Raw genomic sequence first — 27,254 nt, 5'->3', positions numbered from 1 at the left:
CTGAGGCAGGACAATCGCTTGAACCCAGGAGGCAGAGGTTGCAGTGAGTCGAGACCGTGCCACTGCACTCCAGCCTGGCAACAGAGACTCTGTCTCATTAAAAAAAAAAAAAAAAAAAAAGCAGCAGCAGCAGCAGCAGCAGCTCTGTGACTTGCTGCAAATAATTCTACCTCAGTAACAATAATGACCGTGACAAAATAATTCTTATTATTATTACAGTTATCGCTCAACAAGCGCTAACTTCATCCCGGGCACCATCTTCAGTGGACCTGCTCATTCTGTTTCTTGCAAGAGGGTGGGCAAACTTTCTCTGTCCAGGACCAGATAGTAACTAAAGATTTTAGGCGTGGCCAGCCCAGATGGTCTCTGCTCACAACTCAACTTGGCCATTATAATGTGAAAGCTGCCAGAGGAACAGGCGTGGCTGTGTGCCAATCAAACTTGACTTACAATGGGCCGGGCCATGGATTGCTGACCCTTGCCTTACACGGATCCTGAGGGAGATACAATTATGGATCCCATCTCACAAATGGGAAAACAGACTCAATTGAGACTATCAGTCACCCGCCCAAGGACACAGCTTGGAAGAGGCAGAGCCTGACTTCAAACCTACTGCCCAGCCTCAGTTCTCTCACCTGTCAAACAGGAGGAGCGGGTGCCTGATGCCAGCCTGACTGTGAACTGCCCCCGGGGCAACGGCTGGACAGGCGGGTTCCAGGACCTTGCTCCCTGCAGTAGCTGGGATCTGGCATCAGGCATAGAAACCAAGTCTAAGAGCCTTCAGAGCACCCCAGTGTCAGGCCTCTGTGGGGCAGGGTCTGCCTGTCATCAGAACCACAGGCCCGAAGCAAGCCAGGCTGGCTGCTGCACCTGGGCCCCCTTATTCCCAGTTCAGTGTGACAGACAGAAGCCAGCTTCATGTCCCAGCTCTGCCACTTCCAAGCTGGGCAATTGCTCAGCCCCTGGGCCTCACTTTGCTCATCTGATAAGTGGGTGGATGACAGCACCTATCACAGAGAGAGGAAGTGAGAGCTACGGAGAGCCCACAAAGCATTTGTAACAGGGTCTGAGAGCACTCAAGAGGACCAGGCCAGGGCCGGGCATGTAAAGTCTATAATCCCAGCATGTTGGGAGCCCAAGGTGGATCACCTGAGGTCAGGAGTTGGAGACCAGCCTGGCCAACATGGCAAAACCCCATCTCTACTAAAAATACAAAAATTAGCTCAGCGTGGTGGCGGGCGTCTGTAATCCCAGCTACTCGGGAGGCTGAGGCAGGAGAATCTCTTGAACCTGGGAGGAGGAGGTTGCAGTGAGCCAAGATCACACCACTGCACTCCAGCCTGGGCGAAAGAGCAAGACTCCATCTCAAAACATAAAGAGGACCAGGCCACTGCTGTTTCGATCACTCTCAATGCATTAACCCCAGCCCTGCAAAGCCACCCCCTGACCATGGTTCTTCAACGTAAGCCCTAACCCTGAATATTACACTACGACAACAAAGTGTAAAACCCCAGCGGAGACTTGAAATACAGCAACCAAAAAAAAAAAAAGATAATGCGGGGAAAGCCTGCATCCACCGGCTGAGATTTACTTGTGCCCCGACCCCTCCTCCCCTCACTTCTGACCTCTCTTAATCTCCCTGGGGGTCAGGACAAAAGTCATCCCTCCTGCCTACCCGCTGGGGGCTTTACTCCAGCCTGGGCTGATCTTCCTTAATGGCTTTGAATTTCCCAGCCTGACACTTCCTCCTCCTCTTTCTGAGGCTCCCTGTGTAAATAGAAAATCGGTCACCTGATGAATAAATATGCACCAGCAGCCTCCAGTGGCAGGTGAAGAGGGGTGTAGATTACAAACACCTGTGCTTTGAAGACGCCCTGTACTTAAGAAGATTCATTCTTGGCACAAGCTTGTCCTGAGTGCCTCCAAGGCAGGCACAGCTGCCAGAGGCACAAGCTCTCTGCTTTAAGGATCTGTTACATTTTGGGTTAAAAGGCTCTAGTGACTAGTCAGCGCGACTCAGACCCAGCCCTCATTTACCTGGAATCTTCCTATGGGGGAGATGGCTCTGAGTTCCCAAAGGCTCACTCCGCCCTCGCCTTACAACCTTTATTTTACTAAGTTGGGGATTCCCGGTTCTAATTTGGATTGGATCCGCTAAGGGAAGTGCGGAGGGAGGGAAAAGCCAAGCTTGCTATTTGTTGTTGATTTGCATTTCAGGCAGTGGAGGGGAAAAAAAAAAAGAGAGATCAAGAATGGAATGGAAACGCTGGGAAATATTCAATATTCTTCCTATAAAAACGGCATATACACCAAGGAAAAAACATAGACCTGGTCAGTTACTGGGAACTAAAACAGACACCACAAAAACTCAAAAAGAGTAAAAGTGCAGATTTTCTCCAGGAGGAGTCTTTCCTGCCTTTTTTTTTTTTTTTTTTTTTTTTTTTTTTTAAAGTCAGTAGGACTCTGGTGACCCTCTCTGCCCTGCTCTATAAACTCAGTGAAAACGTTTGCCCAGGTTAGGGCAGCAAACGCCAGATCCAAGGGAGCTGGGTCTTGTCCAGGCCCCTTCCTCCCCCACACGCTCCTCCTGGGGACTCCAGGGCGGTGTGGAAACCTCAGCAAAAGTGACAGGATCTTCTGAACAGAGAGAGAAAAAAAACCCGAAACCGAACACCGGGCCACGTGCACCCTTCCCCAGCAAAACAATTCAGAAATAAAGCTCCAGGGCAGCGTCTTCTGCAGAATTTTATAAAAGCCTCACGATGGGAAAACTAGGAACTTCCCCTCTCCTCCCTACAGCCCCACATCACTCTCCCCACCCACACACACCCCACCTTCATTAGGTACCGTGTGTCAAAGCTCAAGGGAGATCAACTCGAAGGGAAGGAGGAAAAATAACATCAGCTCATTCCTAGAACCAGCGGTCACACGCAGCACAGCCTTCCCGACCTGCGGTCACGTGGCCCCACCTGGGGCAGGCCTGTGCGTTCTTCCTCGACCCCAGCGGGCACAGGAGTGGGGGTGCCGGCGCGAGGTGGGGGAGGGCCCTGGTATTCACCACCGAGGGCTCCCTCGCCTGAATTCCTGGATCACCAGCTTCCATTTAGCCTACACTCAATTTTTTTTTAAGGTTTATAAGTCCAAATAAGCTGAATTCAGGAGGGGCTCCCCAAACCTCCAGCTGTCAACCCCCTCCCCTCCCCTCCAGGCTGAAAGCGCTACTTGCCCCGAAACAGAAAGTTACAGGGCAAGCGGCTGTCACCGCGCAGGAAGGTTAAGGAAACAGGAAGCCACGCCAAATACCCTCCTGAGCTTCCCCGGCCCCCTCCTCCGACCTCGGCGGAACAAAACCTTCCAGGGAATCCCAGGCAGGAAGGGGGGCGGCGGGGGGGGGCCAGCGAGCCACGCTCGCGCCGAGACCGCGCAAGGGGGTTGGCTGGAGGGAGAGGGAAATAAGCTCCAGGATTGGGGTGGGGGGGCATGCTACCCGATCGGGGCGGCCTGCAGGAAAGTAACTTCACACTCGGCGCTTAATTCACCTTGGAAGGTTTAAGTGCCTCGGCCGCTCGCTGCGCCGCCGCGGCAGACAAAAGGAGCGAGACGCGCAACCCCCGGCGGCGGCGCGGTGGGGGCGGCGGGCCGGGTGGGCGCTCCCAGCCGCACGTAGCCGCGCACACCGCGGGCTTGACCGCCACTGGAGGATCCGAGGCCGCGCGCGTCCGCGGAAGGGACCGGCGGACCCAATGCCCCGACCCTGGCTCGGGGGTCTGGTGGAGGGGGGTCGGGTGAGGGAGGGTCCCGGGCGCGCCGGCGCCGCGCGGGACCCGGGGAGGCGCACGGCTAGCTTACCTGGTAAGTAATACAGAGGCGGCTTCAATCCAAACATGGTTCAAATTAGAATTCCATAGTGGCCAAAGAGGGATGAAGAAGGAAAATAATATTAAAACCCAGGAATGAACAAAAAGCACCGTTCAAGCCACGGCGCTCAAAAATGTCCAAAACAATAAAATAAAGGCAGAAGAGCGATCCTGAGAGCGACGAAAAAAAAAATCAGTCTTTTTTTCCCCCCCAAGATGATCAAAAGGCTCTCTCTCCGACCAGCGCCCGGGCAATTTCGGCCACCTTGGCCCTGGCAGATCCACAATGAGGTAATTGACGACCAAGGACGGGCCGGAGCCTCCACGGCTGCCCGGGTGTCTTCGCCGCGTGTGTATTTTCTGCCTTTTGGACTTGAGATGCAAATAAAAAAAAAGGAGGGGGGAGCACGGCGGAGGGAAGCAGGCGGGGAAGAGGAGCGAGAGAAAAATAAAGGGGGGAGGTGAGGGTGATGAAATTGGGGGGTTAAGATCTTCAGGGATTACTCATTTGAAAGGAAAAGGGGGGGGGGAGGAAAAAAAAACAGCCCCCAAGACGTGCGAGTAGCAATCTCTCCTCCATTCAGCCATTTGAATGTCAAGGGCGAGGGTCAAGAGACCTGTTTCCAACAGGGTTTCACGTTCAGAACCAGAAGGAAAAAGGAAGGGGGGGGGGCGGCGGGAGGGGGTATCTCTTGTTGCCAAGGAGAAATCGGCTTTGTTTTGTTTCCCCTTAGCTACTGGGTGAGGAGGGGCGGGGTGGCGGGGAGAGGAGGAGGGGGCGAGTGGGAGAGGGGAGAGGAGAAAATTAATACCCAAACAGCCAAGAAGTACCGAGGGGGAGATTTCTTCTCGTAAATAAAAGAGGCGGCGATTGCAAACAAGTCTCCGGCAGGAGAAAGCAGGCCGGGGAGCCGGATCCCCTCCCCCTCTCGCCACCAACACCCCTCCCCCCGTTTTTTGGTTATCTCCCTGGCCCGGCGTCCCACCACTGACTCAGAGAGAGGGGGTGGAAGGAGGAGGAGAAAACTCGCGGGGGCTCTGGCGCCTGGGCAGAAGGAGGCAGGAGGAGAGCGGGGAGGCGAGAGCGCACGGCGGTGGAGAGCCCCTCGATCAATTTTCATGCAAGAATCATTATCGGTAAATTGGAAAGCTGGCTGCCTGACAGCAGATTTGTCTCCCCTAATGAAAGCGAAAGGGTAGGGGCGCAGCGGCGGGCGGCTGAAGGCGGCGGCGGCGGCTCCTTCCGTCTCTACGCGGCATCTTCCAACAGCTCCATGCTTCGCAGGGCGATAATAATAGTTTCACTTGCGAGCTTCCCCCCGTGCGGCCGCCGAGCCGGGCGGCAGATCCATGCGGACGGGGAGCGGGGAGCAGGAAGCCGGGCTCGCCTCTCCAAACCCGGGGAGGGTGGCGCTGCCGAAGGCAGGGTGCTCCCCTTTGCGCCGAAGCGGGGGCCGTTTGCAAACAGTGGGCGGCTGCGGGCGCCGTTGGTCCCCCCTCCGGCTGCCCAACTCCGCGCTCTGGCCGTCCGCCCGCCCGCCGGTCCTCCCTCCCTCCCCACCCACGATTGACAGCTGCGGGAGCCGGGAGTTCGCCCTCCGCCAGGACCCGGGAGGAGAATCCCCAAACCGTGACCCGGGACTCGGGGCTGCCTTTTGTGGAACCCACGCGGGGCTGCGGCAACGCACACGCCGTCCTGCCCTGGTGAGCTCCTCGGGCGAGCGGTTTCCCTCCTTTCTTTTCCTCTCACCCCTTACCCCGCACCCCACCCCTTAAAAATCCCTGTTGCAAGTGTAATCAAATGCTTGATAGCATCTCCCACACTCTCCCTGCACTGGTGCATTATCAGATCCGGGAAGGCATGCTTCCAGGCGAATAGACCTAATAAATGCTATTACTGGGATTCTGCAAGCCCCGGCTGCACCATAGTAACGAGAGCCCCGGCTAATTTGGTTTAAGAAAACGATCAACTGCACAGCGACAGAGTGTGGAGCCTGTATCTCTCCTCCCCACGCCGCCTCCCTTTCACACCAGCTCAAGAAGGCCCCATGTGATAATTCCCCAAATCGAAGGGGAAAAAACCCTGCCGCCAAACCACATCCTGTGCGCTTATTGTCCAGCCCAGCGATTTTAAAGAGACAGGATCCATTTACCCACGTCCCCCGACCCGCTTCTTAAACGCACGCTGCAAAGCTGCCTCTTGATGTGACAATTTATTTTCAAGCCCTTTTACCTCCTGAGGGGCCCCTCGGTGGCACAACTAGCCGGAATCATGACTTGGTGACACTAAGGGGTCACCTTTTGACCCCAGATACAATCATGGTTTGAGGAGCAGACCTAAGCGCGCAGGTACGCACGGCGGGGCACCGCGGTCACGCCAGGCTTGGGTTCCTGCCAACGCTCTCCAACCACTGCGTAAATCAGGGGTCCCCAGCGGTAGCCCCGGGGTCCCTGCTAAATGCAGCGGCTTCAAATGACAGTTGAACTCCCGGAATACGATACCCTAGAGAAAAGCTCCGGAGGGCAAATTGGAGGAGGCTGGGAGAGTGGGGGGAGCGGCGTGCCTTTTGACCTCTCCAAGCCACTTGCCAAACCCTCGCCTACCCCGCCAGAAAAATTCTTAAATGAGCTGGGCGGAGCGCTCGGAGCCAAGGGAGGGGTGGCGCTCCTCTCCGCCGCCGCCAGCGGCTCCGTGGCTGCGGCGTGCTGGCGGACGCCTTCGGCCGGGGCCCGGCCGCCTGGGGTGCGAGGAGCGTCTTTGAGTCCCCCAGCTCGCTGCTGCGCCCCGCCTGGCGCCCCCTCCCCGCGGGCGGCTGAGCGCATGCGGGCGCAGGGGAGGGCGCCAGAGCTGCTGACCTGGAGGAAACCGGCCGCTCGGGGCCGCCCGCGCCCGCCGCCAGCCGCCAGCCTCTGGCTGCTCCGCCCCGCGCTGACCCTGGAGGTCGCGCCAGGCCCTCGGCGCCGGCGGCCCTTTGTTTCCGGAGCTGCGTGGCGGCGCGCTCTCTGCGCCTCCCCTTGCACCCGCCGCCCGCGGCGGCCTGGCAAACAGGGCAGCGGGGTTGGGGTCCAGCACCTGCCCTCCCTGTCCCCACCCTGCGCGCCCCGCCGGGCCTCCGCTCCCCCCTCCCACCCATTTATCACCCGCGAGCTGCACAATCTGCGCCCCTGGAGGGCGGGGGGTGAGGAGCGGCCAGGACGCGGGTTAGACCAACCGGGTAAGCTACCACCCACCCGCTAACCCCTCACAAATTGGAAAAATCTCCCATCTTACTTAGGGGGAAAAAAAAACAAACTATTTTTAAAAGACCCTAAACTATCAGTTTCTGTTGTCATTCTTTTATTGGTTTTTAATTCTCCGGGATTACACGAACAACAGTAGTAATTAATACTAAACCTTCCTCTACTGTATATGCTAATGGCAGGAGCCATAAAAATTAATTTGCAAACATGTCATTACACAATAGCTGTACAGGCAATAAACCTGTAATTATGGGCCAATCACAGGCATGGTACAGAGGGAGGGGTGCTCCCCCAATCTGCTGGGTGCCCCCCTTCCCCTGCTCCAGTGGGGAAGACGATGCCAGAAAGAAGCTTGCCTCCTGGGAGCCACCTGTGGAGAACGGGAAAGAGATCTCTAGTCCAGAGCTCCCATCAGCCTGGCTTCCAGGCAAGAGAACTGGGAGACAGCCATCGAGGCCCTCCTGAGATTGAAATTGAGCGTGGTGGCCCGACGCAGTGGCTCACGCCTGTCATCCCAGCACTTTGGGAGGCCGAGACGGGTGGATCACGAGGTCAGGAGATCGAGACCATCCTGGCGAACATGGTGAAACCCTGTCTCTACTAAAAAAATACAAAAAACTAGCCGGGCGAGATGGCGGGCGCCTGTAGTCCCAGCTACTCGGGAGGCTGAGGCAGGAGAATGGCGTAAACCCGGGAGGCGGAGCTTGCAGTGAGCTGAGATCCGGCCACTGCACTCCAGCCTGGGCGACAGAGCGAGACTCCGTCTCAAAAAAAAAAAAAGAAAAAAGAAAAAGAAAGAAAGAAATTGAGCGCAGAGAGGCGACGCAGGGGCTTGAAGAGCTCCCCGGGCCTGGCTGGCGGTGGGTAGAGGCCACACCAGAAAGGAGAGGGCCAGAGAAGAGCGGGCATGCTGGTGGGCCAGCTCCTGGCTGATCTAGTCAAAGGTAAACATCTCCCCCAGTAAGTATTTGAATGCCTGTGTCGAATTACCTTAAAATGCTCAGGCCAAGTCCTAATTGCTTTTAGCCACACCCTTGGGAAGGAGAGCTGTAAGATTCTAGTGATAGCCCAGCCTCCTTTGGCCCTGGATCTGGGCGTCTCAAAGTAGGTTAGTGACATTTCCTGGTGACAGGGACCTTTGTAAGGGAGGAAAATATGAGACCCACTATGGGAGGGTGGTTACACCACAGCTGCTGACCTGATGCCAAAACAGCTGAGAAATAGAAAGCAACCCCACTGTGCCCCGCCGGCCTCCCTCCCGGGCGGCTTTCCACTGAATGGCCGGGTTGTTGGCCACAGTGTGGCTGAATGGGGTAGTGGGAAGGATTTTCCCCTTCCCACTGGCCCTTGTGGCTTGGCTGTGGTTTTTGGAACCCATCACTACAGCCATTCATTCCCAGGGGAGCCCCCCCCGGCCTCTGAGGGTGCCTATGGCCTGGCTAGGGGTGACAGGGGCCACCAGTCTAGGCCACACCAGGACGGAGTGCCAGGTGCCCATGTGAGAAGGGCAGTGCTCTTCGTAAGATTTCACCCCAGAAGGATTCTGTCCAAGGAAAGGATGTCTCTGTCTCTCTCCACCCCCCACGCTTCTCCGGAAAAGCCCGGTGGTGGCAATGCTCTCGGTCCCCATCCCTCAGCTCACCGCTGGGGAGGAATCAGACATTTATGGAAAAGAGGTAGGAAACTGGGCAGGCTGGACCACTCAGACCTGTGCCTCCAGGTAGCCCTTGTTAAAGGCTGGGGACGCCAAGGGGCAAACTCACCCCGCACCTTCCTGAGAAAGCCCTGCCCACGCTGCAAGCCCACCCAAGGTGAGAGGGAAGAATGGGCCCTAACAGCATAGGGCCATGTTCTGGACACAGCAGAAAAAGAGAGACAATTGCTTCATCTCTCAATGGGAGAAAAAAAGCCGGGGGCTGGGCTGCTTCTCAGGAGGCGACATGCGGCCCACCGGATCCCCACTCTGAAGAGGCAGGCCCCCTCCACCAGCTGCACCTTCAAAATGGAGGGTCCCCAGACTCCCTCTAGCGGGGCTGCCTTTGCCACAGCACGGAGACAGTCTAGCTGGCCAACAGAGTCAGCTGAGAGCAATAAAAATAGCCTCCCAGCACATGCTGGGAAAACTGAGGCTGCAGGCTGGGGTCTGGAGTGCACGCGGCGGGGTACCTCAGCTGACAGCTGTGCCCATGGGCATCTGGTGGCCCCCCAGGACCAGGCCACAGCCTCCCCCTCTGGAGAGGGGCACTGCTCCCTAGATTCCAGGAAAGGGAGGGGCGGGGAAGCTGCGTGGCTACCCTGCAATGACCCATCTGTCCTCGGGTGGGCAGCCTCCGTTTCCCTCTTTAGGGTAATAATACCAGCTGATGCTCCCGCACGCTCAGTCTGTGCCAGCTGCTGTTCTGAGCACTTTTCCTGGATGGCGCATTGGATCCTCGTGACAATCTGGTTCAAGGTCACCATGAGTTCCATTTTCCAGATGAAGAACAGACAGGTCAAGCAGCTTGCCCAAGGACACACAGCCAGTGGGTGGCAGAGCTGGGGTTGGAACCCAAGCTGGCTCCCAAGTGCATGTTCATTACCATCGGCAAAGGTTTGCAGTTAGACTTCAATTCCATCTCGCCCCACTCTCTGTGTGCCCTCGGGCAGTGACATCAACATTTTGACCCTCAGTTTCCTTACCTGGAAAATGAGGCGAATCACCCCTGCACTCCAGGAAGATGTGTATAATTACACCGGTGCCTGGCACACAGAGACTCCATGAGCAGAGCAGCCATTAGTCCTGTCTTTCAGATAACAGTAGTAATAATGCTAATAGTAGCTCCCACTGATTGGGCCTCAGTGCCCCGGGGCTCCACGATGCCTGCTTTCCTATGATGTCATCTTACTTGGGACCTGCCCCAGCATCCCCTCCCCTTGAGACGGACACCACAATGGCCATCACCCACTTTTGTGCATGAAGATGCTGAGGCCCAGAGAAGTGAAGCCAGTCACCAAGGGCAACGGCATACAGGAAGGGGATACACCCTGTTTCTCTTTCTGTCTGGCTCTAGTCCTTAGGTCACTGGACCGTCTATGAACATTCCAAGTCTCAAGCAGTCTGAGGTTGAAAGAAAAAAGGGAACCTCTGTCTAGTCACACCTCATGGTGACTTCTGCATATCCAGGTTCTGTTTGTACCTTCGCTTGGTGGGAATTATAGGGTACACCCCACCCACGTGTGCAGTCACATCTCAGAGCATTTAACCGGGATCCTGGTGCCAAGGTGTCCCCAGCCTGCCCCAGTGCAGGCAGAATGGTAATCTGCCAAAAGTGATGCCCACATGGCCAGGTGCAGCGCTTATACCCGTAATTCCAATACTTTGGGAGGCCGAGGTGGAAGGATTGCTTGAGCCCAGGAGATCAAGACCAGCCTGGGCAACATAGTGGGACACCGTCCCTACAAAAAATAAAAATGTTAGCCAGGTTTAGTGGTGTGTGTGCCTATAGTCCCAGCTACATGGGAAGCTGAGGCAGGATGATCTCTTGAGCCCAGGAAATGGAGGCTGTAGTGAGCCGTGTTTGTGCCATTGCATTCCAGCCTAGGTGACAAAGCAAGACCCTGTCTCAAAAAAAAAAGAAGAAAAAAAAAGAAAAAAGTTACGTTCGCCTGGTACTGTGACTATGGCCTTATTTAGAAAGAGTCTGTGAAGATGTAATTAAAAATCTCCAGGCCAGGTGCGGTGGCCCACATCTGTAATCCCAGCACTTTGGGAGGCCAAGGAGGGCGGATCAGGAGATCAAGAGATCGAGACCATCCTGGCCAAATGGTGAAACCCTGTCTCTACTAAAAATACAAAAATTAGCTGGGCGCGGTGGCAGGCGCCTGTAGTCCCAGCTACTCGGGAGGCTGAGGCAGGAGAATCGCCTGAACCCAGGAAGCGGAGGTTGCAGTGAGCCGAGATCGAGCCACTGCACTTCCAGCCTGTTGACCGAGTGAGACACCGTCTCAAGAAAAAAAAAGAATCCCCAGACCAGATCATCCTGGATTATTAGGGTGGGCCTAAACTCAATGGCAAAGGTCTTTATAATGAGAGGAACCATTTGCACCCCCACGTTTATCACAGCACTATTCACTATAGCCAAAATATGGAATCAACCTCGGTGTCCAACACAGACAAATGAATCTAGAGAATGTGGTACATACACGCAATGGAATACTACTCACCCATAAAAAGAGTGAAACCCTGTCATTTGCAGCAACACTTGTGGAATTGGAGAATCTTACGTTAAATGAAATAGGCCAGACATAGAAAGGCAGACACTGCATGGTCTCACTAATATGTGGGAACTAAGAAAGTGGATCTCATGAAGACAGAGGCAGGAGGGGTAGAGAGGAGGGAGGACAGAAGATAAGCTGATTAATGGGTGCAAATATACAGTTAGATAGAAATAAGACCTAGTTAAAAAATAAAAAAAAAGATCTAGTTCTATAGATCAGTAGGGTGACTATAGCTCATAATAATCTATTGTACACTTCAAAATAGCTAGGATAATTCAATTTTTTTTTTTTTTTTTTTTTTTTTTGGAGACAGAATTTCACCCTATCACCAGGCCGGAGTGCTGTGGCTCAATCTTGTCTCACTGCAACCTCTGACTCCCCGGTTCAAGTGATTCTCCTGCCTCAGCCTCCAGAGTAGCTGGGATTACAGGCATGTGCCACGACACCCAGCTAATTTTTTTGTATTTTTAGTAGAGACGGTGTTTCACCATGTTGGCCAGGATGGTCTCGATCTCCTGACCTCGTGATCCGTCCTCCTCAGCCTCCCAAAGTCCTGGGATTACAGGCATGAGCCACTGCGCCTGGCCTCAAATATTTCTAGAATAAAGAAAAAAAATATATACCAAGTACACTGATTTTTTTTTTTGAGACAGAGACTCATTCTTCACCCAGGCTGGAGTGCAGTGGTGTCAGCTCACCACAGCCTCCAGCTCCAGGGTTCAAGTGATTCTCGTGCCTCAGCCTCCCAAGAGGCTGATTTCAGGCACACGCCACCACGCCTGGCTAATTTTTGTATTTTTAGTAGAGACAGGGTTTTGCCAGGTTGCCCAGGCTGGTCTCAAACTCCTAACTTCAGGTGATCCACCCTCCCCGGCCTCCCAAAGTGCTGGGATTACAGGCATGAGCCACCACACCTAGCCCCAGTATACTAGTTTGATCTGTACAGATTGCATAAATGTATTATCACATTAATTATATAAATTATTAAACTATCATATTACTCCAAAAACATGTTCTTAAAAAGAGGAACAGACAAAAGAGAAGACACACAAGAGACACGGCCACATGAAAATAGAGGCAGAAATTGGAGTGCTATGGCCACAAGCCGAGGGACACCTGGAGCCCCCGGGTGCCGGAAGAGGCAGGAAGAAGCCTCCTGTGGGACCTCCGGAGGGAGCATGGCCCCGCTGACACTTTGATTTCAGTTTCATTCCGTGAGAGAATACATTTCTGTTGTTTTAAGCTGCTACCCAGTTTGCAGTAATTTGTTATAGCAGCCGCAGGAAGCTAATACATCCTGTCACTGCTGTCAAATGCCCTCTGTCCCATCGGCCCTGGGAAGCTCTGGGCATTGTCCAAGTCTGGAAGCTGCATGCTTTGGGCCACAGCTGGGTCAAGCCATCCTTCAGGTGTGTCACAGGGACTCAGATTGAGATAAAGTGTCCTGAGGCCCTGGACAGGGGTGTGGTGAGGCTGCCCGCGCTCCACAAAACTCACGTCAGCACTCCACTGGGACCTGCCCGCCCTCTCATCTCACTACCTCGTGACACACATTTGCCAGCCAGGCTTTGGGTGGAAGACTGGCCCCCGAGATCATTGGGTGTGGCCATCTGCCCAGGGAAATAGCCCGCCAGCCTTCCTGAGGGTCGACCTCTCACTGCTGGCCTTGTAGACGCCTGCAGGCCCCACAGGGCCAGGAGTGACAGTAACGACAAGAATTCCTGGTGGCCAGCTTCTTACCAAGCCATGCCCTTTCATCCCAGCCTCTAGGGCAATTGGGTGGGGCCAGGTGGCCAAGTTCTGGCCAAGAGAATGTGGTGGAAGGAATAACTGGCCACGTCCAGGCCTGGCCCGGAAGAGCTGCCTGTGCGAGCCTCTGTTTTTCCCTTCCTGGGTCTTTGTAATGGATACCTTCTCCCAAGATGACTCTGAGTACAGATACTGAAGCCAGCAACACCTCCATCAACTGATACTCAGGGCAGAGGCCCCTGTTCTGGCTCCCCACCAATCCTACATTATGTGGGCATGTCCTTGAGAAATAAATATCTACTGTACAACTTATAATATAATGCACCCCTGTGAAGTTGAGTCTCTTTGTTATGGGGGTTTGTGTGAGTTTAACTAACAACACAGGCTGGGCGGGATGGCTCATGCCTGTAATCCTAGCACTTTGAGAGGCTGAGGCAGGCAGATTACTTAGGCCACGAGTTCAAGACCAGCCTGGCCAACATGGTGAAACCGCACTTCTACTTAGAAATACAAAAATTAGTTGGGCATAGTGACGCATGTCTGTAATCCCAGCTACTCAGGAGGCTGAGGCAGGAGAATTGCTTGAACCTGGGAGGTGGAAGGTGTAGTAAGCTGAGATCAGGCCACTGTACTCTAGCCTGGACAACAGAGCTAGACTGTCTCAAGAAAAATAAACATAACTAATGGCCGGGCATGGTGGCTCATGCCTGTAATTCCAGCACTTTGGGAGGCCAAGGCCAAGGTCAGGAGATAGAGACCATCCTGGCTAACACAGTGAAACCCTGTCTCTACTAAAAATACAAAAAATAATTAGCCAGGCGAGGTGGTGGGCGCCTGTACTCCCACCTACTTGCGAAGCTGAGGCAGGAGAATGGTGTGAACCCGGGAGGCGGAGTTTGCAGTGAGCCGAGGTCGCGCCACTGCACTCCAGCCTGGGCAACAGAGCGAGACTCTGTCTCAGAAAAACAAAAAACACTGTAATCCCAGCACTTTGGGAGGCCGAGACGGGCGGATCACGAGGTCAGGAGATCGAGACCATCCTGGCTAACACGGTGAAACCCCGTCTCTACTAAAAATACAAAAAAAATTAGCCGGGCGAGGTGGCGGGCGCCTGTACTCCCAGCTACTCGGGAGGCTGAGGCAGGAGAATGGCGTGAACTCGGGAGGCGGGGCTTGCAGTGAGCTGAGATCCGGCCACTGCACTCCAGCCTGGGCAACAGAGCCAGACTCTGTCTCAAAAAAAAAAAAAAAAAAGAAAGAAAAACAAAAAACAAACATAAAAAACAAACAACACATACCCGTAGGTCTCCTTTCCAGATGTTGACTTTCTGCTGAGCACTGTGCTACATGCTTTAAGTACATTATCTTGTTACATCTTCACAACAAAAGCAAGTCTATTATTATCCCCATTTTTTAGATGAAGAAACTGAAAAAGCCTAGAGAAGTGAAGTGATTTGCCCAAGGTCACACAGCCAGTAAGGAGCAATGCTCAGATTGGAACTCAGACAGGTCGGAAGCCAGGCCCTGTATTTTCAACTCTCTCCATGCGGCCGCCCTCATCTCTCTGTGGTAGGAGCTGGCAAAGACGCTTTACCCAGAAACCCTTCTTAATTAAAAGCAAAACAAACAAAAAACAGGAAGGGTAAGAACACTGCATCTGCAGCCTACATGCAAAACTGTGTCCGACCTCCAGTTGGGGCCTGCCCCTGGAGCAGGCTGCCAGCAAGCTCAGTATTTGGAAACTCTTTAAAATAATGGTTTTACAAGACAGAGGCAGCGATACGACAAAAGGCCTTCCTTCCTATGACTACGGAGATGCCAGAGAAATCAGACAGCGACTGTGCTGGGGACTACCCAGGCCACATAGCTCATCCCTGTGAAGGGACCCTCTGCCTGTCCTCGAACGCCTCCTGGGACACAGACGGGCCACTTCTGGAGGGAGTCCGTTCGTCATCTCAGACAGCCCTGGTTGTCAACATTCTGCATTGTGCAAAGCCAACAGAGCCCTGGCAAGAGCTGTTGGAAGGTGCCACGGAGGTCCCCCGAGGGGAGGAGAAATATGGGAATAAATGCGACTCAGAAGTCCCTGGACCAGCAGCTCACACCATCTGTGGACACCGTGACAGCGCGGGCACGCTGGCCTCCTCATATCCTGCTCCAGTTGCGGGCCTGCTCTGGCCGCAGTCCTGCTCTGCTGCGTGGGGGCAAACGGACAAGGCTTTCTTTCCCCAAGCACTCCAGAGACCAGGCGAGGCCCTGCTCCAGGAAAACAGGCATTGTGAACAGCCCTTCCCACTGTCCCCGCTGGGGTCTGCTGGGCAAGAAGTCACTGACAGGGTTGTAATTCCCCATTTGTGGATGACACACAGATCTCACTGTCTCCTCCTGGGCCTAACTGGTTCAGGTCCATGTAGCCCTCTGGCCAAGAAGATGTGGTTTCTACGAGCAGCTTCATCCCTGCCTTTCCCCTCGTGCTGGGTGCAAGCTTTTTAGTGCGACAGACCAGAGTGGGATGCCCGAGGGCCCTCTGTGTCCTTCTCTGCCTTTACCTTGAAAGAAATCTGGAGCCAGCCCCAGCCACTTCCTTTCCTATTGGTCTTCCTCGCCTGTTCTTTCTGGACTGTCCCCGTGGCCTGAGCTGTCCTTTACTTGCCCTCCAGCGGGTCATGCCTGAACTGATAGGGCAATTCTTGATGTGTCCCCAGCATGGGGTATTCAGTAGAATGGCTCCTCTGTCCTGGCACTTACAAAGCATGGGCACGGCTCAAGGTCTGTCAGCCTCGGCACAACTGACATTGGGGGCCGGATGATTCTTTGCTGTGGGGGCTGTCCTGGGCATCGCAGGATGTTTAGCAGCATCCCTGGCCTCGACCCACAAGATGTCAATGGGACAGCACAGTTATGGCAATCAAAATATGTCTACAGGCTGGCAGGGTGGCTCACGCCTGTAATCCCAACACTGTGGGAAGCCGAGGTGGGTGGATCACTTGGGTCCGGGAGTTCAAGACCAGCCTGAGGAACGTGGCAAAAACCCATCTCTACAAAAAATACAATTAACTAGGTGTGGTCGTGCACGCCTGTAGTCCCAGCTACTTGGGAGGCTGAGGCAAGAGGATCGCTTCAGCTTGGGTGGCAGAGGTTGCAGTGAGCTGAGATCATGCCACTGCCCTTCAGCCTAGATGACAGAGCAAGATATTGTCTCAAATTTAAAAAACGTTTCCAGATACGGCCAACTGTCGCGAGGAGCAAAACTGCCTCCGTAGAGAACCACTTACGTAGCCTAAATAATCCAGCCAGCACACTGGGTGACACAAGTTTTAGACCTCCTTCTATGGCTGGCCTTGAGCCAACAGCTGCCCTCTCTTGGCCCCAGTTTTACCACATACAAATTTAGAGGGGCTGAATGGGGTGCTCTGGTCTTCTAGCTGTCTCAGATTCTCCAGTGCTGCTTAGAACCAGTGGTTCCAAGATGGGGATAAGTTTGTGACTCAGGACAACAGGATCAGAAGGGAAGGGACCCAGGGTCTGCCCCCCAGCAGGGCTCATGCAAAAAACACAGGAAATGGGGTGTGGACTCTATGGGGTGGGCAACCCTGGTGCCCCTGGCATCTCAGTGTTTCTCCCTTTTCTCTGCAGTCCTCTTTCTCCCCAACCTCAACAAAACCTGCTCTGAAAAGAAATATCTACTATTAATCATTCACACTCTAGCATGACTTAGCCTTGCCTCTGCTATCTCTATAGAATCCAGGCTGTGTCCATGGTTGGGTCCATGTCCTAGCCCCTGGAACAGCTATAGGATGTATTTGGGAAAAGCAGGGCAAAGGAGACTTTTTTTTTTTTTTTTTTTTTTAAGATGGAGTCTTGCTCTGTTACCCATGCTGGAGTGCAGTGGTGTGATCTCGGCTCACTGTAACTTCTGCTTCCTGGGTTCAAGCGATTCTCTTGCCTCAGCCTCCTGAGTAGCTAGGATTACAGGCGCCTGGCACAGCACCTGGCTAATTTTTGTATTTTTAGTAGAGATGGAGTTTCACCATGTTAATCAGGCTGGTCTCGAACTCCTGACCTCGTGATCCACCCACCTTGGCCTCCCAAAGTACTGGGATTACAGGCACGAGCCACCATGCCCGGCCACAAGGAGACATTCTTAAGTGCATTTACGCTAAAAACAGTGGCTTCCATTTCTAAGGTCACGTGATGAGGGAAACTACGAGTACCTTGTATTGCAGGAGCTGCTACAGGGAGGGAGAAGCCCCAGCCTGGTGCTGGACTTGGTGGGAGGTCATTTGACTCAGAGGTATCATGGTGAAGAGGTGGGGCCAGCAGGGCCACCCACAAACCAGGTGCTGTGTGGACAGTCCCCTGGGCTTCATGACCATCAGTCTCATACGGCAAACACTGGCTTGTGCTGAGCTGAACACAGCACCAAGGCCACAGCACTCTTAGTTAACAGTCACAATCCCAACCCATGTGTCCCAAAGACAGCCTTTCCGGTTGTTTGTGGGGGTGGAGTAACCCAGAAGCATCTCCGCTTCAGCTCTTCACTGGGAGGCAGGCTGGCTGCGCCTGGGCAGAGCGAGACACACCTGTTCAGTTCTGCACAGCAGGGGCTTACGGGTGTGGGAGGGGATGCTGGGTCCCAGCACGGTTCTGCCCCTGTGGCAGGTGTAGCGTGGCTCTGGCCTTCTCTGGCCTTCAGTCTCTTCCTCTCTAGGATGCTTGGATGAAATGATCCCCCAGGCCCTCCAGCTCGGTGAGCCCATGATTAATAAAACTCAGACACACCATCTGCTCACTCTGACATTTAAGAAACAGAACGGGTTTTCAAAGAGAAAGCTGCCCTGTGCAGCCTGCTCCCCGCCTTCGCCTGCTGATCCAAATGTGGGTTCACACCCTCCCCGCATCCCAGCCCTGACTCTACAAATTCCAACATGCACACACACAATCACACGCAGAGCGCGCTCCCCCTCCTCCACCCAGAAGGTCAAAACCGGATGGGGTGGGGGTGGGGCAGGGCAGCTGAAGGCCGAGGTCTGCCCTAATAAAACCCTGAAATGACTGACGTCTTCTGGGCCCCCCACCCTTTATACTGCCTTCTCCACCCCGAGGGCAAGGATGCATTTTGAAAACCACACGTCTCCAAACTTCACAACTCCCCTGATGCCGAGACAGCGTTCCCTCATGCTCAGCCTGTTCCCAGTGCTGGGGAGGGAGACTGCTCTCCCTTTCTGCAGATGGGAAAAGTCAGCCCAAGGTCACACTAAGGACAAGCAGCGAGGCAGGGACGCAGCTCCTGACAGAGTACATGCATGTGGAATGTTCTGTGCCATGCAGGGCCCTTTCCCCTGCGACGCTCATCAACACCATCCCCACCGCTCTGTCCTCCAGACAGCCCTTCACCATGCACCGTGGCTTTGCCTCTTATGCGACGACTCAGAAACAGGACCTCAGGCCCACTCCGATCCCAGGCACAGAAGCAAACCCTCTGTGTTATGCCCATGGCCCTGCCTTGTCCATGGAGTGGCTGGCAATTGTAAGCCCTTAAGGCCAGGCCCAGAGGAGGGTAGTGGGGGACAGTGTGGGCCCCCAGGTGAGACTCTCCCACCAGCTGGAGGGTTTTCACTAGGCCCAGGAGCTGAGCCGGGGTGGTGGGGACACGGTCAGGACAGTGAGGCCTGTGCCAGCCAGGTGCCTGCTGTGTGGGTTCCTCCAGGTACCCAGGCTCCGCCTCTGGCAGGGAACAGTGGAGAAAGTCCCTCGAGAAGGCCCTAGCCTAGGGCCTGGCACTCTTTGTTGACTGAGTCTTGGTCACCCCCAACTCAAGCTGTCCTCTTGTGGCTGGCAGCCCTCCTGGGGAACCCCCAGGTGGTCAGCTCTCACCGTCCCAGCCTTGGCCTATGGGCCTCACTGGCTGGCTTCTAGACTCTTCCTCCATGCTGGTCTCCTCCTGAACATCCGTGCAGCTGCCTACTCCCACCCTGACCTCCCTAGACAAAATGCCTGCTGCTTCCTAGCACTCTCCCTGTCAGGCACAGTCCCCAGACCCTCCTCTCAGGCTCTGTCTCGGCCCCTACCCCCATCCCCGCCACACCACCCTGCTTGGAGAAGTGGCCTGAGTGTTTCTCATAATGACCAGTAAAAGCAACCCAAAAGAACTAAATAAGAATGTACACTGGACTTCTTTTTTTTTTTTTGAGACAGGGTCTCACTCTATTGCTCAGGCCAGAGTGCAGTGATACAATCACAGCTCACTGCAGCCTCAAACTCCTGGGCTCAAGGGATCCTCCTGCCTCAGCCTCCCTAGTATCAGGGACTACAGGCCCATGCCAACTCACCTGGCTAACTTTTTGTACAAACCACATTGCCCAGGCTGGCCTCAAACTCCTGGGCTCAAGTGATCCTACCTCAGCCTCCCATCAAGAGCTGGGATTACAGTTGTGAGCCAGCACACCTGGGTACCTCCAGCACCAAAGAGCTGTCAAGACTAGAAGGAATCACCATGCCAAAAGCAATGAGAACAGGAAACCCTCAAGCTGACCTAGCTCAGAGGCCACATTTGCCCCAAGAGCAACTACAGGTCCGAGGAAATTTGAATTTCTGTTTTTATGGCCTTGAGGGTCAAGGGGGAACACAAAACCAGGCCTCAGACACTTTGTACAAGTTGGGGGGTCTGATTGGAGACCCTCCCCACAATAAGCTGGGACTCCAAAGAACTACCTATTCCGTGTGAGTGACAGGCAAGTCAACCAGCCCCTGTGCGAAAGGACAGGCAGCGCGGAATCTCTAGTGCTGCCCAATGAACATCGAGGCCTGAACTGGATGAAGGGGGTCCAAAGCCGTGTCTCTAAGCACCTGCCAGACGTGCAAGTCCTCCTGAAGAAAAGCACCTTCATTCTGAGCTTCGAAGTATGCCTACGAGAATGTTTCAGATACAATGAGCTGTACACAATCAAAAATATCCAGGCACACAAGAAACCACACTTCCCAGTTGAGAGTCAGCAGCCACAACAGCTGACAGAAGCAGACCTGCAGTGACTTTGGAAGTTGGAATTACAGGTACCCGTCCAACAACCCTGCTGACTTCAATATAAAATAAAAGATAAGCCTGCAGCTATCTGCAGAGAAGAGGAAATCCTAACAAGAGAAGTGGCACAGTCTAACCTCTCACCAGAACGTAGGCCCCACGAGGGCCAGGACTCTCCTTTGTTCCCTGCCATGACCCCTAGAGCAATGCCCTGCCCACATGGGAGCTCAGTAGCAAACTAACTAAATGAACACACTGAACTAAGTCCTTCCAGGAGGGGACAGGGCAGCCATCCACCTGTTCTGGGTGAGCCTGGTGAATCATTCTAGTCAGTGAGCAGATAGGTGAGAGGAGATGATTAACCCCAAATTTCCCTTCAACGTGACATTTCTCTGTGTGAACACAGGCACTAATGAAAAAACAAACCCAGCCACAGAACGGCCTCCACAGTGGAGAAAAGCAACCCAGAGGTGTAATGACTATTGCAAAAAGCTGAATCCTTTAGGCCAAAACAAGCACCCCCCACCGTTATAATTTCGAGTTCTCCATTCTTTATTACATACAGCTCATAGGCTTGGCTTGAGAAGCCTGTACCAGGGATTCTTTCTGTGGGGGCAATTTTGGTGCCTGCAATTAGCTGAACAGGCAGCTTTTGTCCCTGCTAAAGCACTCAATTGCAGGTGTAATTAGGTTCCCTCACCCCTGAAATCTGCAGAGAGCCGCCCGCCTTGACTAACTGCACCCACAATTAAGTGCTTACGGGCATGTGGCTGGAGCCGGGAAACATGTGCACGCAGCTAATAGCAGGGGCACCAAGCAGGTTTGCAAAAATAGACACTGCGGTGGAGAGATCCAGGCTTTTTGCATTTGTTGTTCAAACGGCTCTGTCCAGCTGGGAATAACGAGGAAAGACAAACACACCAATTAGGCTAGGTCCATACATAAATAAACTGCACAGCTCCTTAATTAAGACACTTACAGGAGTGGGCAAAGCTGTGTGGAGGCAGGGGAAGGTGAGCCATGCCCTGTGGGGCTGGCACTGTGCAGGGGCACCGGCCTTGAAGAGCACCCAGAGCGGATGCCATGGTGGCCGAGATGGCGGAGTCGGCGGCAGACCCGCTCCTGGTGAACACAGCTGTGGGTCACTTCAGCCAAGGGATACTGAGGCGGGTGGGGGAGATTTGGGGGCTGGAGAGGGACTGGTAGGATATGGGGAGGAGCCCCAGAGGTCCTCCAGGGCAAGATGGAGGTTAAGGCAGGAAAGGAAATGAAGGTGGCTTAAATCCTGTGTGTCCAGAGAACGGCAGGGGGGCACCAAGCCTGCTCCTGGATCCTTTTCCCAGAGCTGGTTGGTCTGCCCTCTCCTCCTCCACTTCCTCCCCACAGGGGCCTCTGAAGGTGGCAAGTCCCCAATGAAACCACCTGCTGGCTTCCAAGGCCGGCTCCCCCAGGGCACCTTTAGTTGAGACCCAGGTCCTTATCAAGTTCCCTGGCTACAAGCACAGTCAGAGAAAAGAAAGGACGCGTGGGGCCAGCGACGAAGACAGTAATGCCAGGAAGTGAAAGGCCGCTGGGGACTGAGGGGAATCGGTGTATTTCTGCTTCCCAGCACCCCCAAGCTTGTAAACTCCCTGCCGCACTGCTGTGCTGCTTCTCAACAAGAAAACCAAGCAGATTATAGTCGCTGCACTCAGGCCAGGGAGAAAAGCTTCCCTCTCTCCCGACAAGCTGAGCCACTGAAAGCGATTTGCCTTTTGCAGGGCTCAGCAGTCCTGGCTGAAAGCAAAGGGCAGAGGCAATATTTAGATAATTAAAAACCCATTGCTGGCGGGCCAGCCGGGCGGCCACAGGTGGCTCTAGGGTGGCCCAGCAACGGCTCAGATTGGCCGGCATGCCTCTCTTCTTCCCTCCCCTTCTGGCCTGGCTCTCCCGATTCAGCTACGGCTGCGGGAGATGAGAGGCCAGCAATCCAGCCGGGTGGCCAGTGGGAAATGCTGCCCAGGGAGGGGTCCGGGCCCAAGGCTGCGATTCTGGCTCCATGGCCCTCACTCAAGAGCCGGCCTCAGCTGCCTTTCCATCCACCTCTGCTCCAGCCACACTCACCTGCCTGCCTCAGGCCTCTGTGCTGGCCGTGACCTCTTTCTGGCTATCCATGGCTCCTGGCTCTATCCCAGCCTGTACTCAAACACCACCTCCATAGACAGGCCCACCCTGACCACCCCAGCCTCCTTGACCCCTCACTCTCCTGCGGGGCTTTGGGTACCATTTGATGTCTGAATCCACACCTGGCTTTTCTGTCCTTCATCTTTCTCGCCAGGATCTCTTCAGCCTTCACCACGGGGTCAGCTGTGCGGCAGACACACAGTGACTGGACAAGTGAGTGGCCAGGTACGACGCCACCCAGGCGCCTCGGAAGAGGGGTAGGCACGAATCCAGATGGGGACTGTGGCCTCTGTGAGCCCTATGGCTCTGGAAGCTTCCTCCCATGGGGGGGGGTCCCTGCCCCATGGGAGCTTGAGCCCAGAACTCGAACCCTGGCTGAGCTCCACCCCAGCTTTCAAGCACCCGGACAGCCCCGTTGACCCCAGGTTGGGCCGGCCGGGCAGGCCTCAAGCCCACACTTAGCTTCACTTTTGCATTTTTAAAGCTCGTCTCAGGTCCAGGAGTCACCAAGCTCCCAGGAGCGGGGCAGGGATCCCCGTCTCCACTGTCCTGCCCTCTCTCCACTCCCCTGCTCTGAGCAGATACCTGTGAAAATCAAAATCAGGATCGGCTCCTCTTTGCATGGCCCATCCTCGATGGTCTGTTGTCATGGGGACAGCCAGAGTGTGGGCCACCACCATCCACAGCTAACCTGCAGCCTGGATTGTAGGCCCTGCATCACCTGCCTTCCGACCAAATGCTGCCCAGAGCCACTAATGAGCCACAGAACGGGCAGCTGGAATTTCCCTCCTGTCTAGCTTCTGCATCTCAGCTTCACTGGAGCCTTCCTGGGTGAGGTGCTGGAGAGGGCAGGGCCTGACCACTGCCCAGCCCATTCTTTGGGGTGGGGCCTGCTGGCCGGAAGGCTCAATGACTGCGTCAGGCCTCCTGCTCTTTCTCCAAACTCCGGGAGCATGTGTCCCATGCACAGGGTCACCATTCCTTGCTGGCTCCATGCCAGGTCCTGAGTTTCTAGAGACTTCCCCTGTGATCAACGATCTTTCCTGACAGCAGCCCCAGCCCTTTGCCTGTAGCAGTGGCAAAATCAGCCACACCTGGCCCATCCCGGGAGGCCCCGGGCGCCTCTTCCCTCCCTCTCACCCCTCAGAAACAGGAACAGTGACATGGCCATTCCGGGCCAGGCAGGCTCCAGTGGGCAGGGGCCGGGAGCCAGAGGGCCTGGGTTCAAAGCCAGCGCCATGCAGGGCCTGTGGCCTCATGGTACCTCAGATCCTTGTCGCACTGAATGTAGGTGAAGAAGCTGCCACCCGATGGTGTGAAGCACAGTGGAGGCCCAGCTGTCTGTTATCTGTGAGGTGAGGCTGATGTCCCATGTGCTAGACAAGGCCCTGCCCGCGGCCCACACAGGCAAGGACTGCAGAGGCGCCTGGCAAGCAGTGAACGCCTTGGAGACCCTCCTCCTCCCTGGGAGCTAGAGGCTGCTTGGCCGACCGTCCTGCCTCCTGGAACCTCTGGATGGAGCCCTATTTCTTCTCACCCGCCATGCAGCCAACTCCACCATTACTTACTGAGAGAAGGTTTGGCCTCTCCTTTTCAGAGGAGCCCCAGCCTACACCTCCTGAGCACCACCCACTTCCCTAAAGGAAGCAAGCCAGGGAGGTCCCACCGAGAGAACTCAGAACTTCCTGGCCTTCAGCCACAGAAGCCTTGTTGGTGACCTGGCCAAAACCCATTAATCCCTAGAGGTGGCTGGGTCTCCCTCCTGGGGACTGTTTCCCTGGGACATTCCCTCCAATTTCTTCTGAATCTCTTTGTTGTGGCCTTCCAAGTCTGCTTTGCCACTGTCCCCTCTTGCAGCCCCTGTCCCGATGACTCAGCCCTTTCTGTGTCTTCCATCTTTGAATCCCAAAGCCTAGGACTAGGGCCTGTGTATGGAAGGTGCTTAATAAATGCTTTCCAGGTATACAGCAGGTGCCCAATGAATGCCCGTCAGGAGACACATGAGGCAGAGGCAGGGCCAGGCAGGACAGGCCTTTGAAGCCGGAGGGAATTAAGAAAGAAGGTCCACTGGCCCTGTGGCAACGGCTTTATTTCTGCAGGCAAAGTAGGGGTGAGGGTGGAAAAATGGTTCCCACTGGCACCAAGCCAGGAGCTGATTTTATGTTGGTCTCTCAGGCCCTGGGGCTGGTATGTTGACACATGCAGCTCTAGGTCAGTGATAGGACCTACTGGGGATCCCACCCACTTCTCCTTTCACCCAGTATCACCCCAACCCCCAAGCAGCCTTTCTCTTATCAGCCAACTGTCACACCCAGAGGGCCACGGTGGCTTTGCTTTTTAATCCCTCTCTCCCAGGCCCAGATAAGGAGGCCAACCTTTACCCTCTGCTGCTTCCCCTCAGCAGCCTGGAAAAGCTCCCAGATCACACAAGCCGAGGGTGTCTATAAAATCCCACTGACTCCGGAGGTAACCCAGGCGGGGTGGAGAAGGAAGGCCGAGGTCAGGGTTTCCCATGTAGGAGAATCTCATACCCGCCCCCCAGAGACCTGGCTGTGGCCCCAGACAAGGGGAGGCAAAGACAAGCACCTCGTTCCCCGAGGGCTCAGTAAGGACGCCTTGTTGTATGACTGTGGCTCTGAACCTACTGCTTTACCATCCTGGTACTGTGAGGCAGGAGCCAGAGTCAGCCTGGGAGCACACAGGGCGAGCCTTCCTCACACCTCCCCCAGTCTGGTGCCACCCTGCCTTACCTCACTGAGCCTGGAGTCCTTTGGGGCAGGGGCTGGGTCTCATTTCTCTCTGTATCCTGGCCCTGAGAAGGCCTGGGTCCACTGCTCAGACCATCTCTGTGTGTGTGAGACAGTCCCGCACAGTCACCTCTGAGAAACAGGTGTGTAAGGAGCTGCTGCCATGCCGTGCACACATGCCTCCAAGACCACAGGCTCCTCATTCCTCATTCACGTAGCCCGGACTGGAAGCAACCCAAGCATCTGTCCCGACGCAAAAGACGGGACCAACAAACCGCTCAATCCCTACCACGGAACACCACGCAGCAAAAGGAACAGGCTATTGATCCACGCAGCAATGCCGATGGACGTCACAGACAGAGGAGCAACGCTGTGGGACTGCATCTCCATGAGGTTCCACAGCTGGCAAAACTACCCCAGTAGTCGCCCAAAAGCAGCAACAGGAGGGCCCCAACAGACATTGCACACCCGAGCTCACGGCGGCATGACCAGCAGCGGCCAAGAGGCGGACGCAACCCAAGGGTCTGCGGACAAATGACAAATAAACAAAATATGGTGCGCACATACAGCGGAGGACGGCTCTGCCTTAAAAAGGAAGAAAATGTGGACGCACGCCACAGCCTGGAGGGACCCCGAGGATGCTGCACTGGGTAAAATAAGCCAGTCACAAAAAGGTCCTGCAGGATTCCACATAACGTTATGTATATTTTACCACAATTTTTTAAAAAAAGAAATTGGCCGGGCGTGGTGGCTCACTCCTGTAATCCCAGCACTTTGAGAGGCCGAGGTGGATGGATCACTTGAGGTCAGGAATTCAAGACCAGCCTGGCCAACATGGTGAAACCTCATCTCTACTAAAAAGACAAAAATTAGCCAGGTGTGGCGGCACACACCTGTAATCCTAACGATTTGGGAAGCTGAGGTGGGAGGACTGCTTGAGCGCGGGAGGTGGAGGTTGCAGTGAGCCGAGATCACGCCACTGCACTGCAGCCTGGGTGACAGAGAGAGACTCCATCTCAAAAAAAAAAAGAAGAAGAAGAAGAAGAAGAAGAAGAAGAAGAAATTTAAAAACTAGCTTAAAGGGATGGAAAGCAGATGGCAGTTGCCAAAGCTTGGCTGTGGTGGAGAGACGATTGGGAAGGAGTACCTGAGAAGGAACGTTCTGGAGTGACGGGGTTATTCTAGACCTCAGTGGAGTGGGGGTTTACACAGACATATGCATGTGTCGAACACCAGTGGGCAGTCCCCGCACAATGGCTGCATTTTATTGAATGTAAACAATCCCTCAATAATACTGAGTTTATTTATTTTTAAGACGGGGTCTCCCTCTGTTGCCCAGGCTGAAGTGCAGTGACTGGATCACAGCTCACTGCAGCCTCCACCTCCTGTGCTCAAGCTATCCTCCCACCTCAGCCTCCCAAGTCGCTGTGACCACAGGTGCGTGCCACCATGTCCAGATAATTTTTAAAATTTTTTGTAGAGATGGGGTGCCACTATGTTGTCCAGACTGGTCTCGAACTCCTGGGCTGATGTGATCTTCCTGCTTTGGCCTCCCAAAGTGCTGGGATTACAGTCATGAGCCACCATGCCTGGCCAATAACAGTGATATTAAAAGCTAAAAACATACTTTGAACACCCATCTCCCAACATACACATATTTATTTAGGAGTCATTTTTATGTACTACATATTAAAGATCTCTCCATTATAACACATATGCAAACAGAGAATTTTTTTGTTTTTTGTTTTTTTGAAACGGAGTCTCGTTCTGTCGCCCAGGCTAGAGTACAATGGTGCAATCTCGGCTCATTGCAACCTCCGCCTCCCAGGTTCCAGCGATTCTCCTGCCTCAGCCTACTGAGTAGTTGGGATTACAGGCGCCCGCCACCATGTCCGGCTAATATTTTTTATTTTTAGTAGAGATGGGGTTTCGCCATGTTAGTCAGGCTGGTCTCGAACTCCTGACTTCAGGTGATCCACCCGCCTCGGCCTCCCAAAGTGCTGGGATTACAGGCGCGAGCCACCGTGCCAGGCCAAACAGAGAAACTTCTAAAGAAGACGAATTGAGTTCTAGCATTTTCTTCCAGAGCCTGCTGGGTTGCTGTCCTCCCCTTGGAGACCAGATCAACATGTTTCACAGGCAGCGGCCGACACCTCGGCAGGACAGGAGGTGGGGAGTGGGCTGGTTTGAGCTGCTTTTGGAATACATGGGGCATGTTCT

At 54.5% G+C, this 27,254-nt stretch overlaps 1 protein-coding gene across 7 annotated transcripts in view; it reads right to left on the bottom strand.

The window, feature by feature from the left end:
• Positions 1 to 27,254, bottom strand: part of GSE1 (Gse1 coiled-coil protein) — a 504,329-nt gene that overhangs the window by 117,239 nt on the left and 359,836 nt on the right. For 2 of the 7 annotated variants that reach the window (XM_007994255.3, XM_007994259.3), the window contains exon 1: positions 3,850 to 5,051. The exons of the other annotated variants lie outside the window; for them this stretch is intronic. In XM_007994255.3, the coding sequence (XP_007992446.3) occupies positions 3,850 to 3,886 (37 nt within the window). In that variant the 5' untranslated portion in view covers positions 3,887 to 5,051. Of the gene's footprint in view, positions 1 to 3,849; positions 5,052 to 27,254 lie in introns of those variants that run through there. 7 annotated transcript variants of the gene reach the window in all.

This window comes from Chlorocebus sabaeus, chromosome 5 (assembly GCF_047675955.1).
Source record: "Chlorocebus sabaeus isolate Y175 chromosome 5, mChlSab1.0.hap1, whole genome shotgun sequence".
Classification (NCBI taxonomy): Eukaryota; Metazoa; Chordata; class Mammalia; order Primates; family Cercopithecidae; genus Chlorocebus; species Chlorocebus sabaeus.
This window is presented reverse-complemented; position numbering and strand designations above follow the sequence as displayed.